Genomic DNA, 15903 nt, shown 5'->3' on the forward strand with positions numbered 1-15903 from the left:
AGCAGGTATGGATGGTATGCATTATAAATATGTGCTGAAAAGAGCAGCCCGGGTTAAATGTCCACCTTCCTCACTGAGCTTTGATGATACCCCTGTTCACACTCCCCTACCACATTGGCATTTCCCCCTATTGTCCATCCATATGGCTTTCCTTGACTATAGGAACCAATAAAGACAGAAAATATTCCACATAGGTGGGTTGCACAGCAAAAAAAAACAACAAAAAAAACTTTTCAGCATTCCTAGTCCAATGAAATTAGCTTTGAATTACTTTCTTTATATATTTGATAATTGTGGCTTTGGTCAGTCTTTATTTAATCAGTGGAGAGAGGATTTTTGTCTTTTAAAAAGTTGAATTCTGAAATGATAAATCTGGCACATGCAGTATTTAATTGTTTTACATTTTTTCACTTTAAAAAATAAATGAGATCTTATGTTTGCTTCAGTTTCATTTTATTTTGCTTAATTTCCATCAAATGCTTTATCCTGGCCAGGGTTGTGGCAGGTCTGGTTCCTTGCTCTTAGTATTTATTTGTGGCACCAGATCCACTCTGACCTGATGGATGTAGCGGTTTGTCAATCCTGATATAATTTGATATTTAGATATTTGAACGTTTAGACTGTATTATGCATAATGGAATCCATGTGTCAACCACACCCAGAAACAGGTGCACAGAAAGATGTTTTTAATAAAGGGGAATCCAGTCAGTAACCTGGCAACATATGGGTTATTTAAAGCATTAATGCCCTTGATTGCCCATAATTTCTCACCATATAATTACTTAGTTTATAACAAAAATACCTGCCAATCATAGAAAGTAAAAAAGAAAGATTGCCAATTTAATAAATAAGATATGTTGCCCCAAACTGTTGCCACAAAGTTAAAAGCAATTTACAATTTATTCTTTATAATTGATTGAATCCAGCTCTTTGCAATAGGTGTGAACTAAACAATTAGAAGGGGTGTCCACATCATTTTGGTCATATTACACATTACATGAATTTCTAGGCCCTGTGAAATGCAGCCCCTTTGCCCCCCTCTCAACACATAGGGCCCCTACCTAGGGCCCTGGAAAGCCAGCTCTACTAATCCCTGTGGCGACTTTGCTTAATGTTGGTTGCGCTTGATACATTTGTCATAAACATTTCCTGCCATGCATGCCTCTTTCCTGCCCTTTAAGCGTGTTTTATCAGCAGTGTTGTTTCAGAGAGAGAAAGAGGCAGGGAAGAGGGAGCAAGAGGAGGGCTTAATACCCCAAATCAGCCAGGCGATAGACTGAGGTGGCACAAATCGCCAAACGGCTCAGACTGTGCTCTACTAGGACGCTTCTACATCTGAGGGGGTTTTGCCCCACTACAGCTCATCAAGCAGCACTGGACATTAACAGGGTAGGACTGTTTTATTTTCTAAACTAGTCCATCATAACTGTGCAGTTCACATATTGCCAGTCACGGCCAAATGATAAAGCATTAATCCATTATACATGAGGGGATATATTTAGGTTGTAAGGTTAAAGATTTCTCAGCATAGTGGAAAACCATTTAAAACAATCTAATAGGCAGATGATAAGGGAAATAGCATTTCTATTAGTTAATCTCCTGGTGAGGGGCTTGGAAAGAGTCTGTTACGTCAAACAAACTCAAACCAGTACTGCCATGAACACTGATCGGTGCAAATGTTTGCAGTAATTGGTACATACAGGGTTCAGGAATATTTGCCTTGTTGTATGACAGCAGTGAGCATCAACATCAACCACTGTGTTTTGGAAGTAAAACACTGTTTACCTACTGAGAGGAACTTTACAAAATCAAAGTTTATATTATTTTTAAGATTTAAATTTACTTGGTGAGTCGCTTTTTTTATATAGATTTTATGTGTAATAAACATTTATTAAGGGCACATCAAATATCAAACTTCCCATATACTCTGACCAGAGGTGAGAATCAAACTCAAGTCCTTAGAAATGTGGAGTGTGCATATGTATATTAGAACACTGCAGAATAGATATAAAGGTGTGACAGGATTTCAGAAAGACAGGGATGTGTTATAATCATTTCATTTTATTTGTGTGTTAATTTCTGAAATCTTATTGTAACTTTTTGATTTCATGGTGTTCAGTTATGGTTACTACAAATATTAATACCATTAACTTAAAATATGACTTAAAACATGTATGTAGCACCACTGGGAGTTTAAACCCTGGATCCAAGTGGTAGTGGGTTAGCATAATTTACTGCTGTGTCAACTAATAATAGGGCAGCATGATGGCTCAGTGGGTAGCACTGTCGTCTCACAGCAGGAAGGTCTTGGGTTCAATCCCCAGGTAGAGCGGTCCAGGTCCTCTCTGTGTGGAGTTTGCATGTTCTCCCCTTGTCTGAGTGGGTTTCCTTCGGGGGCACCGATTATCTCCCACAGTCCAAAACCTTGCAAGTGAGGTGAATTGAAGATACTAAATTGTCCGTGACTGTGTTTGATATTAAACTTGTGAACTGATGAATCTTGTGTAACGAGTAACTACCTGTTCTGTCATTAATGTAACCAAAAGTTAAAATCCTACTAAATAAATAAATAATAATAACAATAATAATAATCCTGTAATCTGGTAATCAGACCCACCGTGACCCTAACCAGAACAAAGCGGTGGTTCAAATGACAGTGAATTAATAAATTCATTCATTCAATAAATTAAATAATAATAATAATAACTGTAAAATTCATCCAGCACAACTGCTAAAAACTTTACTCTTTTCAAAGAAATTTGCTATGGTAAAGATGAATGTCATGAATAAATGTATTCAATAATTTAAGGTTTTAACTTTTAAAAAGTTGACTTTGATTGTTAAGGATGGTGCACAGAACCTCACACTGTTCAGCAAATTCTATTTTTGTCTGTAGTTTATACTTTAGACTCTGTTCTGCAGCTTGTGCAATGGATTATCATGATTCTGTTAAATAACCTCTGAGCACACACACACACACACACACACACATACCCCTAACTCTAACCTGTTGCTCTTTCTTCCCAGACCATGTTGGACGATCACAACTCCTCAGAACACCATGAACTGTGGTTCTACGAGTGCAATGTTGACCTGGACCGGAACTCCAGGCGCATCGCTTTGTTCCTGCTCTACCTTTTTCTATTTATGGCGGGCCTGGCCGAGAACCTCCTAGTGGTGTGGGTAAACTGGCGTCGGCGCCACACGGCCAGCGGCATGTTGTTCTGCATCATCAACGTCAGCCTGTCGGACCTGATGGTGGTGTTCACCATGCCGTTCTTCATTCTGGAAGTCACCATGGACAAGGTGTGGGTGTGGGGTCGCTTTCTTTGCAAAGTTACCCACCTCATCTATATTATCAACTTCTACAGCAGCTCCTTCTTCCTGGCCTTTATGACTCTGGAGCGGTACTTGTTGCTGACGAGACCCAACTCGCCCTCTTACTTCCCACTGCAGCCCAGGCACAAGCGCTGGCTCATGTGCGCTGCAGTGTGGATTCTGTCCTTGGTGCTGGCGCTACTGGAGAACGTTCATGTGGACCTACTGGAGTGGGAAGAGCCTGGCTGCTACATGATACCCCAGCAGAACTACACCGAGTGGTTTGTCTCAGTTGCCTTTCTTTGCCTCATCTTCCAGTTTCTGGGACCTGCGTCTGTTATCATTACCTGCAACATTCTGATCGCGAGGGCTGTGCGCGCCTGCCCGAACATACAGAATCCCAGGGACGTCTGGCTGGTGCATGTGTACTCACTGGTCTTCGTGGTTTGCTGGCTGCCCTATCATTTGGTCATGTTCTTGCTTATGCTGGATGACCTAAACCCATACCTGATGTCCTGCAACACTATAGAGGTGCTGTTTTTCGCTTTCAGCGTTGTGCAGTGCCTGTCGCTCTTTCACTGCATCGCAAATCCCATCCTGTACAACTTTCTGAGCAAGAGATTTTGCAGCAACTTTATCAGCGACGTGGTTTCCTGTATTACTTCGCCGTCCGCTAGCGTCCCGGCCAACGCCACCGCAGGGACAGTATCGCAAAAGGAACGAAAGCTTAGCAATGCCAGCACCAGTCACTCAGAGATAGGATCCTAATGAGGGGAAATTCCCAGTAGACCAGCTTTAGGTCTTCTGCGAGGAAGGAAGCACTTGAGCTTTTGCTAATGTGCTGCTGTGAATAAAATGCTTCCCAAATGTCTCCAGATACCCTCGTTTTCCAAAATGTCCCTGTAAAATACTTAGCAACATTTAACACATTAGACAGGAAACACTGTCTCCTGGTTTTAGCTCCTAAACAAAACTAAAGAGTCTAAAACAACAGTCCTGTTCTATTTTTTATATAAAGGAGGGGTTATGTTTGTTTCTCTTGAAGATGTTGGTCTTTTTAAGTGCAAAAACAAAAAGCTATTCAGAGGGAAAGTTAAATACATTAAATTCTTTCTTTTTATTACTTGTGATTAGTGGAGTTAGAAAGCCCAGTGCGTTTATAAACCTACCCGAGCAGAGGTGGGAGAGCGTAATAGTCTGCTGCACCACCTGAGCGTCTGACAGTGGTTTTAAGAGAGGAAGGAAAAAACATCCAGCATCGTGTGTGTAAACCCCCACAGGAAGCGATGGTATTTATCGAGGAACATACCACAGTTAAAACACGACACGACTGTCTGTACACTGGCAACAAAACTTGGCTGCACTACTAGACGTTTTAATAAGCTTATTGTTTCACAAGATGCCAATTTATAGATGACCAAAAGTTTTATATGAACATCTGTACAGTAAACGTGACCACTTTCACCAACAAGTGCTCATGTAATATATATTTTTTTAATAAATATTGAGGACTCTGCTCTGAACTGCTTTACTCTGGAAACTCACTGTATGTACATACTGTAATAGATACTGACTGTAATAGATGTGATGTTTAATACTGTAATAAAAAGACTTGTAACTCAGTTGGAATCTTCTTTTAAGCTTATCAGACACAAGCGGCCTCGGCTGCCCGGGCACCTGGACATTTTTTACTTCTATCAACATGCACTGATAGGCAAAGCTGGCATGTTATGAATAGAAGTTTATTTTCCAAACATCACTGACCTGATAGTGTCTCAAACCCTGTAATTCATATTAAATTGTATTAGAAATTTAACAACTTTAATCATAGACAAACCCAATTCCAAAAGGTCGTGACAGTAAAACAGGTCAATAAAAAAAGACAGCAATGATTAGTTAATCCTTTTTGACCTGTAATCAATAAAAGCCAGTATAAAGACATATTAGATATTTAATGTTTTAACTAATCAATACTCTTATTCTAAATTTGATAGCTGCAAATTTAGGACAGTACCTTGTTAACCCCTGTATTACCCCACCTTAATTTAAACACAGTACTGTACTATAATCTTTTGGGAACAGAGAACACCAGTCCTCTTTTTCAGGTCCATGTTTAACAGTCCATGGTCACCATTGTCATATATTGTCCTTCATAATGCAGCACACATTTTACTAGGGAACAGGGATGTTCTGCAGGCAGGCCAGTTTAGCTCCTGCACTCTTTTAACACAAAGTCATGCTAAAACAAGTAGGGGCGTCCATGAACAACATGTTGTCAGCATGTTGCTTCAAAATGCAATTGCAGATTCGGATCCCAGCAGTGATGAGCTAACATGTGCCACCCCAGCAAATTTGCCCTTAACGGTTTTTACATATACTGTGTTACACATTACTGCATCATTATTTTCAGTTTTCTATCCAAATTTCATATGACAAAGACAATCTGGGTTATCCAACCCCACTGTCCCTGTGTGGAAAAAGTAACCCCACCCAAAACTAAACTTTATATTCTGCCAAATTTAGTGTTGGGCTGCAAGTTGCAGATCAAAGTCAGTAACTTTGTTTGATGGCTTGTTAAATTATTATTAATACATTTGTGATCATACTACTGTCAGTTCTTATAAATTGTTAAACAACTTTAGTGTTTCAGTTTTTATTTGCCAAAAAATGCACATTGTTTTAAAGAGTCAACATCAACAACAGTTTACAGCAATTGTGATGGTACTTTTATTTAGAGCACATACAAAACAAATACGATTAAAAACAAAGTAATACACGTCATTTCTAATGAAAACACTTGTTACAAAATATGTCAAACTTAAAAAGCTATAAATACAATAAATAAATAGCTATAGATCTCACCTTGTCTGATAAGGTACATTTTCACATTAGAAAAATACCAGACATTATGGAAATAGTGCACGCCCGGTCAGGACCATTTCCATTCAAAGAGGCAACAGGTACCTTTTTATATTTTGCTTGTCACGACAGACATGTTACTGGTTTGCTGCTGGTTCCGATCCTGGAATTTCTGACTACATAAACAGCACGTTCATCTGCTGTTCACCAATTCATCATTTTTTTATCATAAGGAACTTAATTGATTAAAAAAATGCTACGTATTGCTGCTGCAGTGGTTATTAAATGTAGTAACGTTGTTCTAGGGTGTTTATTACATTTGATTAGTAAAACTGAAATGAGTAAAAGTGAACACTGCAAAACTTCTAAAATGATTAAAGCACAACAGGTTTCATCCAGTTATACAGAACGTATCTGTTATCAAAGCCCATTTTTCACCAGATAGTGTTCCTATTCCACAGAACATACCAGTGTGTTATTTTTAATCATACTGCATGCAACACAGTAAATACTCTGAGGTCATTACAGTCCTATCAGCCTCTCTTCAGCGTTTTTGTCTCTCACTGACTAAAATAGTTGACTCTGCATCAGCTTAAATCTGAGCTCATTTGCTCACTCTTTGCTGGTGTATGTGATCTTTTCCTAGCATTATTCATGGTTAAGCTGCATGCTTACAATTATTGTAATAGAATCGTGACCAACATATATGTTTAGCTTAAATATAGTGCAGTAAATTGTGAGCCCTGACAAATATTGCTAGAACTGTTTAAACTATGCTAATAATTCTGAACAAATTAGACTAGATTGCAAAATCCTTGTAAGTACCAGGGCCACTGAGCACAAGACAGGACAGGACACCAATTCATCACAGGGCACATACCTGTATAGGCAAATTTGATGTGGCTGATTAGTATTTAATCCCAGTTTTTAATTTTGTAGCATTCATGAAGGGCAGCACTGTCGTCTCACAGCAAGAAGGTCCAGGCGGGGCGGTCCGGGTCCTTTCTGTGCGGAGTTTGCATGTTCTCCCCGTGTCTGCGTAGGTTTCTTCCGGGAGCTCCGGTTTCCTCCCACAGTACACAAACATGCAGTCAGGTTAATTGGAGACACTAAATTGCCCTATAGGTGAATGGGTGTGTGTATGTGTGTCTGCCCTGCGATAGACTGGCACCCCGTCCAGGGTGTTACTGTGTGCCTTGCGCCCATTGAAAAGCTGGGATAGGCTCCAGCACACCACCCCACCTCACCCCTGAGTGAGTGAATGTTCAAGAAAGCAACTTAGGTGACAAATTGACAAGTTGTGCGTGACCACTATGGTTCTACAGGCTGGACGGGGGCGACATTAAAAACTACACTGGTTAAACTGTGGTCACGCTGCATGTAACACAACGATTAACACATCTGGTGTAAAATAGGTTTCGAGTAACTACTTATTGTAAGATTTGCCAGATATATGCACATTTTTCTTCATTGCTAATACCTTCCAGGAGACTTTCAATTAATACAAAGCTCACTGATCATCAATGAGACATGAGCACATTGTGGTGAATTTACATACAACATAGAAACAGCAGGGAATATCAGGAATAAAATCAAACAATCCTAATAATGATAATGATAAACAATTCTGTTTAAAATCTACTCCTTCATACAAGGGTAACAAAGCACTTTCATTCTGCATTTAGAGCGGTCTTGCTGGATCTAGAGTTGCCAACTTAATTTGAGCATCTGTTTGGCAGATTAAGAAGTAGGATGTGGATTCGTAAAGTGAAAATAAAGAGACCCCATAATATGTGTGTCAAATATTTAAATGATTCAGCATGTGGGGCTGATGGGCTATTTTGATTGACATATTCATGTCTACAGTTATTTTGCACCCCTCTCTCCAGTCATTGCCAGTAATCCGTAAATAATTCACAAATTAAAAGCCAACATAAATGTTGCAGGTTGTGGATGGAACCCTCTACTTGCATTTTTTCACAGAGCTAATGGTTTGAATTAGCCTCTGGAATGAAACAGCTCAGCAAGTTTCACCCGGTAATAAATGTAACTCAAATCTGCATTAGGATGAACATGATGCGAGCAGAGCCATGGATCTTTTGGTGGCTACACTGCTGCACAAACTGCCTTTTTACTCCTTTAAATCTGATTCTAAGTGAAGCTGTAAACACTAACTTCAGTCCTGTATTATCCCTCAGCTAAAGATTCTATATAATCTGCATAATGTGGCACTGTATTTATATGTCTACACAGCGGCTTAGCTGTAATCTCAAGCTCTCGAGTTCGAATCTCAGCTCTGCTATGAGCCGGCCCGGCACCTACACAGATAGGACTGGCTATGTTTGAGGGTAGGAGGGCAGATGGAATTCCTCATTTCTGCTGCATTTGCGACCTCTGCTGGCTGCTTAATGGTGCATGCACAGAGACGGGGAATAAAGGAGAGCAGTGCATGACTCTGTACGCAATACTGATCTCTGTGTGATGAAGGGGCAGGTGAAAAGAAGTAGCTACTATACATTTGTCAGATGGGGGCATGTGTTAGGAATGACCATCCTCGGTTGAGGTAGGGGTCTGCAGCTGTAGAGGAGATACAACTGAGTAAGAGAAAACAGAAAAAACTTATAAATGGAGTTTAAATACTATGCAACCATTTCACATCTGGCACGTGATATTTTGTACACATTTTACTTTAGTTAGTATAATCAGCTGTAGTATCTTTATTTCAAAGGCTAAATTTAAACTAAGGCTCAATACCAAAGTCTCTGGGTCAACTGAGGAAGGTTGGCAACTCTAGTTAGATCCTGCCACCTAACAATGCTTGTTTATTACACAATGCCCATTTATACTACCATCTCCTCAAACTGATACAACATGCTGTTGTAACGCTCTGGAATATTTACATTTAGCTTATATTAATTACATGTAGATTGGAAGAAAAAACATCAAACAATAAACTAAACTAAACTAATTCTCAAATCTAAAATTTGCATGGACAACAGTCAGGGTCCCCTCACAATACTTAAATGCTGCCACCAAGTGGCAATGCAAGAACTGTAACTACCAAACATTAAAATGTCTATTTCTTTAAAATAACCCTCCCCAGTCTCTAAAACAGTGATTCTCAAACCTTTCCTTCAGCTAGACGACAATGGGCAGCAACAGCAGACAAAGGCAGGTCTCATGGGCCTTGCAAGTGCATTAATGCATAGAGTACACAAGTGCACAGCAATGTCAACTCTCATAGGCCGTGAGTGGCCCACGGGTCACAGATTGAAAACCCCCGTTCTAAAACATTTAGTTGCATCCTAATTCTACAGACACTTGGTCCCACCACACTAACACAGTCGCTAGGTTTTTGAGGCACGGCATTATAAATCTCAGGTGTCCAGATTAGGGATGGGTTCTTTGGAGTGGTCATTGTACATAAATGTCTCCTCGATGTTGAAATCTGGAGGTAAATGGTCCTTATGAATCTCCATGTGTGACGAGACCATCTTGAGTGTGGAGAAGTAGAGGCCGCATACCGTGCACCTGTACATGAGGGCACCGGCGTGTGTCTTCAGGTGGCATATCATAGTGGAGCGACCACGGAAGAAGCGCAGGCACACCTTACACTGATACGGCTTCTCTCCTGTGTGAATGCGCAGGTGGTACGTGAACTCTCCTGAGTGTGCGAAGCGTTTGCCACAATATCGGCAGCGGTACCACTTCTGCTTCATAACCAGACCAGACTGAGCGGAACCAGAGGAGCTGCAGCCGTTCTGCAGAAGTCCAGGAGGAAATGGCATCCCGCCTTGAATTAATTTGTCTGACATGAATGCACCCATGTTAAAACCCAGATTGCCTAGTTTCCCCAAAGCGCCAGGCTCTAACGGGGAGGAGGAAGAGGAGGAAAACTCCAGCGGCTGGTCTGCCTTGCGTTTAACGGGCCACACCTGGGACTCGCTGGGGTGCGTGCTCAGGTGGTAATGGAACGCTGCATCCGATGGGAAGGTCTGTGGGCACAGGAAGCACTGAAACTCGCCCAGTCCTTCTGCAACACCGTCCTGACTGCCTTCGTTTTCTTTGGTCACTCCTGCTTGTTCAGTGTGCAAGGCTACGTGTGTGTCCAGTAAAGAGCGCTCCAGGAAGGGACAGGCACACTGCGGGCAGGAGTGGATGAGGAAAAGGTGTGTGAGTGTGTGCCATAGAAGAGCGCACTGGGTAGGTTGGGCCGACTGACACACGCCACAGCGCATCGTCGGCAAACATACATGATTCTGTATGTGCTCTCTGACAGCCTGAAAAATAAATAATGTATGGTTAAAACAATAAGGAACAACAAATATTTATATCACACACACACACACACACAGAACTGTCATTCTGATAATGCAGGAACAAACAGTTTGACTGAATTATTCTGTCATATCATTCGTAATCTTACAATTATATTTACCCTCGTGGCATGGTCTCAATTCCTTAAAAATGATTATAACTGACAACAGTGGCACCCACAAAAACATAGATGGAACAGTGGTCTCTTTGCGTCATATTTTACAAAAACAACACAATACACGCCTGGGGATTGAACCCAGGACCTTCTTGCTGTGAGGTGACAGTGCTACCCACTGAGCCACCCTTCTTGAATACTGCGAAAGTGTAAAAATGTCTAAAAGATACCTGGACAAAGAGGTATTTGTTTGAAGAGTGTTTCAATGATTTAGTCACAGAAAAAAAACAGTTCTTTGAAACTTTTGGCTTCAGCTGTACTGTATATATGAGATAAAACCTTATATTTCTACAATTGTTAATACACATTATTTAGATATTCATTTCATTTTATTTTTATTACCCCCTTTATCCTGGCCAGAGTTACAGCAGGAAACACTGGGTGCAACACTTTGGCCAGGGCAGCAATCCATAGCAGGGATTTGGCCACCATCCACTAGACATCCAGCCCAGGAGGCACAGTGGGTATCACTGTAACCTCACAGCAAGAAATCCTGGGTTCAATCCCTAGGTGGAGCGGTCCCGGTCCTTTCTGTGTAGAGTTTGCATGTTCTCCCCATGTCTGCGTGGTTTTCCTCTGGGAGCTCCGGTTTCCAACCACAGTCCAAGACGTGTAAAAACTTGAACTGATGAATCTTGTGTAATCAGTAATTAACCAGTGTAACCTGCTCTGTCATAAACGTAACCAAAGTGTGTAAAACATGACGTTAAAATCCTAATAAGTAATAAAAAAAAAGAGACACCCAGCCATCCGATAACACCGCAGAGATTCAAACCTGGATGTCTGGGGTGGTGGGCTAATGTACCTGAGCACCTAATTTGTATTTATAGGGTACTAATGTTTGTTGTTTTAGTTGAATTTTTAATCATTTGTATTATTCTAATAGAAATGCATCTTAAGATGAAAACATAGTTTAAGACACTCAAATGATACATGATATCATTAAACAATTAACTGAAATCTAATGATAAATCACATCTGGAAACTTAGTCACCATTATGTACTGGTATGTAGTGATCACAAGACATAAAAATAAAGGCACAAACCTTAAAATCCTTGAGAACAGATTTAGCGCACACTGCACACTGCAGTTCTTCTTCTGGCCCTTCAGAAGCGTTGCTTAACTGATCAGGTGTTTGAGGGATGCATCTGGCTGCTGACTGGCGTCTGTGACGGATAAGTTCAGACTCGGTGCAGAACTGTGAATCGCAAATCTCGCAGGAGAACAACAGGATACCGACATGCGTGAGGGCATGAGCCACGCTGGCTGATCTGTCTGGGAAAGAAGTGCCACACACTCTGCATGTGCCCGTCTCAGACAGGTGTGTTTCTGCATGAGAGCGTAGGATGCTGTTATCGGCAGGCAGCAACACCCCACACGCTTTGCAAGGCTGTGAAGACAGTGCCAACCTAGCCCGATTTACTGAGGCACTGTTTTCGCCATTCTCTATGCACATCAGGTCCTCGTCTTCCTCTTCTTCCTCCATATAATGCTCTTCATCGTCACTCAGTTCAATGATGTCCCCCGCCAGCGCTCTCCACTGCTCTCCATCCTCTAAAGACCCCTCTTGAAGGCTTCTTTTTTCTGCATCGTCTTCCTCCCCAAACAGAACACCACCTTTGACTATTTCAGTTCCACTCTCAACAACTCTCAGCTGCAGGTTGTCTATTGGATCCCCCGAGGAAGACGATGGCGCACACGTCTCAGCTGAAGCCTGTGCAGATGAGTCAGGAATTGAACATGCTTCTGAAAGTGTTGCTTTGCTACCACTAATAATGGCTTGCTCCTTCGAGGTATGGTTTTCATCCACCTTCTTCTCTTCTTGTTCTGTTTTAAGCTGGATATTTAAAGATGGGAGGATCTCAGGTGGTTGAGTGTGGTTACCCAATGGGTTCTGCTTACTGTCTGCTACCTGACTATAATTCAAATGCACCTGGAAGCCTTCCTCCGGTTTAGACTTTAGGGTCTGCGAGAGAGGGGCCACATGAACACGGTTCACCCTGTTCCCTCTGCTCTGATGAAGTGGGAAAGGAGCCACTGGAGTGGGAGCAACAGGAGAAGACAAAGAGGAGCAGGATGCCACAGATGAAGAACACATGGAGGCAGCCATGGTGGTGGCAGGAGTGGTGGTTATATCTGTATCTGCATCTCCATCTGTGCTCTTCATGTCTGGGAAGGTTGCATGGCACGCACGTACCAACTCCCTGACACCCAGTCGTTCTGCCAGTTCATACAAAACACCAACATCTATCAGATCAGCAAATATCTCACCTGTGTAAATAAATGTCAACACTTTCTCAAAGTTGGCTGGTGAGATAAAGTCCAGCGTTAAGGTTGGGAGAGCTCCACCCTGGCTGAACACGCCTCTGGATAACAGGCTGCTGAAGTAGGAGCTTGCACAGAAAAGCACTGCACGATGAGCAGGGAAGGATCGTCCTCCAACCTGGAGGACCACATCACACAGCAGGCGAGACAAACGGCAGCGGTTGAGCTCGGAGAGGATCAGGGCCGCATGGCCTGAGCTATGCAGTCTGATCCGCATACCTGGTAGTGCAACGCTGAGCTCAGTTTAACCTAAACAGCATACAAACAGTTTTAGGTTTGGCATTCTGATACAAAACAAAATGAAATAAAAACAAGATGAAACAAATTTAGAAACATCAGCTCGAAGTGACAGGGTGTTTTTTGCTTAAATAATGGGAGAGAATGTAAATGATGTTTACTGATCGTGAAAGAAATGTGAACTGACATAACTTTTGGTCATGCAAAAAACATTATAAAGCTCTGAACATTGTACATCCAGGACCCTGTATTTTAACTGGAGGAGTTATTTACCCAGGAGTCAAGAATACATCGTTTAGATTGTATTTACTGGTTTACTTGACTGATAAGCTGTTTCGAAATATTTTTAAGCAAATCCATACAAAGTGGATATACATTTTATATATATAGACATTTGAAGTCAGGCACTAATGTTGGATGAAAAAACTTGATTTACATTCAACGTTCCAATATGGTTGAGGTAAGACTATAGTACGTGATTTGCCATGGTCAGGGTCGCTGTGGGTCTGACATTACTTAGAAAAACTAACACCCACACCCCCAAAGCTCTACACACAACGCAATCCATAAAATCGTAGAGACTTGGGTAAAAAGCTCTAGTTAAATGTTTACCTCAAATCCCAGTGGATCACTGAGACTTGAGTCTCTTTAGTGTATTTGACTGCTGCACAACCCAAGCACCCTAAAGAGCATCTGTGGGCATACTAAATGAAAATCAATCCCTACAGTTATGATCCAAAATTTAGCCAGATGAGATACCATTGTAGCTGTAAATGGGGACCAATTACTTATTAATGTCCATAAACTTGGGTTTTCAAATGTTGAACGTTCGCAAACTTTTGACTGGATTGTTACAATATTTCTAAAACAATTATAAATAACTTGTTTAAAGACATGACCACATATGTTTAGACAACCTGTAATAACCAATAAACTGTCACTAAATCTCAGACATTTGTCGCCAGTAGTTTGGACTCCTCATACAGATTTTTTTTACTTTGTCTTTTGTAGAAGTCGTTAGTTTATTGATATAAAACAAGAATATATCCTACATTACAGTATACTAAATGTAAACGTTGTTTTTAAAAAGGTAGGTTACTCAAATTTAAGATAAATGTCACCGCAAACATTTACCAGCGTTATGAAAACGTCTGTAGTTTGTTATGATGACGACAGGTAAAGATGTTGCTTAGTAACGTTGTTTAGCAATCTGAGCTAAATTAGCTCAGCCAGTTAGCTAACAACTAAATGTTTATAAATAACATATAATACATTCATTTATGTGCTATTTTTGAACACATATATTATAATGTATGTAGTCTACGTGTCACGCTCTCTGGTTAAAGCTCTATGGTTTACTGTACAAAAGATGAGCCCTGTTAGCTTATTTAGCTAGCCAATGAATGCTAGCGACTATCACTCAAATTCAATTGCAACGGAACTGTGCTAAGTCGCGTTAGCTAGCTAAGCTAAGCTAAGCTAACTAATATCAGCCGAACAGAATAAAAAATAACAGCAATTATAGACATTTTGTAGTAACTCACAGAGCCGCGGCAGTAGTTTACTCCGGAAACTGAGTTTTTCCTCTCCAGTTTTCATCAACTTTCACTCCTCTCTCCCGGCACCATGACGGCCAGCTAGCTAACACCCACTGTGCCAAAGCGCCTACCGGGCATCAGACAGTACTGAGCAGCCAGCTGTGGGTGCAAGTTTCACATTTATTATGGATATTGAGCTTGTTTCACATCGTAATGTACTTTATTTAACAATAAGTTGATATTGTTAGTGCCACGCAACACAATGTTTCTGTGAACCAGGGTTCCAACCTTGCCAGGGGTCAGAGTTTGGTGTTTTTTTACCATGTTAGCATGGTTTTCCTCTAGTTACTGTGTTTTTTCCCTATTACCTAAACATGACTCTAAGTGGACTATAGTACGTGATTTGTCATGGTCAGGGTCGCTGTGGGTCTGGCATCACCTGGAAAAACTAACACCCCCGCACCCCAAAGTTCTACACACAAAGTAATCCATAAAATCATAGAGACTTAGGTTAAAAAAATCTAGTTAAATGTTCACATCAAACATCGGAATGGGAAACATTTTAATCTGTGACGTCTACTGAGCTCCAGACAGGCCAGTGGATCCCAGTAGATCACTGAGACTTGGGTCTCTAGTGTATTCGACCGCTGCACAACCCAAGCACCCTAAAAAGCATCTGTAAGATCAGAGAATGATGGTAAACAAGAAGACCTGGCTCACAATCAATGTTCCTTTTAATCACAAAGGTTTTCACTAAGGTTGAGGTCAGGGCTCTGTACAGGTCACTTGATTTCCTCACCACCAAACATGTAAAAACATGTCATCATAGCCCATGCTGGAACAGGAAAGGACTTTTTTTAAAGCTTTGCCATGAAGTTGGAAGAAGTTGGAAGAACTTACCAATTAAGAGAGGTGTCCACATATTTGTAGTAGGCTTTTCTTTCTGTCAGCAAGTGTGGTTTTCTTCTACCTTTTAAAAACATTTCTGTAGTGAACTAGCATGGCAGTGTGATACCCTGTGGTGAAATGGCACCCAGTCTAGGTTGTATTTATGCCCTGCGCCCAGTGTTTCCTGGTGGCACTGGACCATTACCCAGTTCAGGTGATATTAGATTGATCATTACAAAAATGAC

The 15903-nt window shown here is 41.1% G+C and overlaps 2 protein-coding genes across 2 annotated transcripts; one reads left to right on the forward strand and one right to left on the reverse strand.

The window, feature by feature from the left end:
- The first annotated feature begins 1331 nt into the window (after nt 1-1331).
- Nucleotides 1332-4882, forward strand: gpr182 (G protein-coupled receptor 182). The gene is made up of 2 exons (XM_063015946.1): nt 1332-1389; nt 3028-4882. The coding sequence occupies exon 2, from the start codon at nt 3031-3033 to the stop codon at nt 4084-4086; it is 1056 nt and encodes a 351-aa protein (XP_062872016.1). The 5' UTR covers nt 1332-1389; nt 3028-3030; the 3' UTR covers nt 4087-4882.
- A 4003-nt stretch (nt 4883-8885) lies between these two features.
- LOC134333647 (zinc finger and BTB domain-containing protein 39) lies at nt 8886-14788 on the reverse strand. Its single transcript, XM_063015743.1, has 3 exons — nt 14777-14788; nt 11716-13244; nt 8886-10457 (listed from the first exon to the last, which is right to left on the reverse strand). Exons 2-3 carry the CDS (start codon nt 13210-13212, stop codon nt 9555-9557), a joined length of 2400 nt encoding a protein of 799 aa, XP_062871813.1. The 5' UTR covers nt 13213-13244; nt 14777-14788; the 3' UTR covers nt 8886-9554.
- Between the last annotated feature and the right edge of the window lie 1115 nt (nt 14789-15903).

This window comes from Trichomycterus rosablanca, chromosome 19 (genome assembly GCF_030014385.1).
Source record: "Trichomycterus rosablanca isolate fTriRos1 chromosome 19, fTriRos1.hap1, whole genome shotgun sequence".
In the NCBI taxonomy this organism is placed as follows: Eukaryota; Metazoa; Chordata; class Actinopteri; order Siluriformes; family Trichomycteridae; genus Trichomycterus; species Trichomycterus rosablanca.

Coding starts and splice junctions, on each gene's coding strand:
- gpr182 (XM_063015946.1), top strand. CDS start 3,031: ATGTTGGACGATCACAACTCCTCAGAACACCATGAACTGTGGTTCTAC.
- LOC134333647 (XM_063015743.1), bottom strand. CDS start 13,212: ATGCGGATCAGACTGCATAGCTCAGGCCATGCGGCCCTGATCCTCTCC. Junction 10,458..11,715: donor CTGTTCTCAAGGATTTTAAG/GTTTGTGCCTTT, acceptor TTTATTTTTCAG/GCTGTCAGAGAGCACATACA.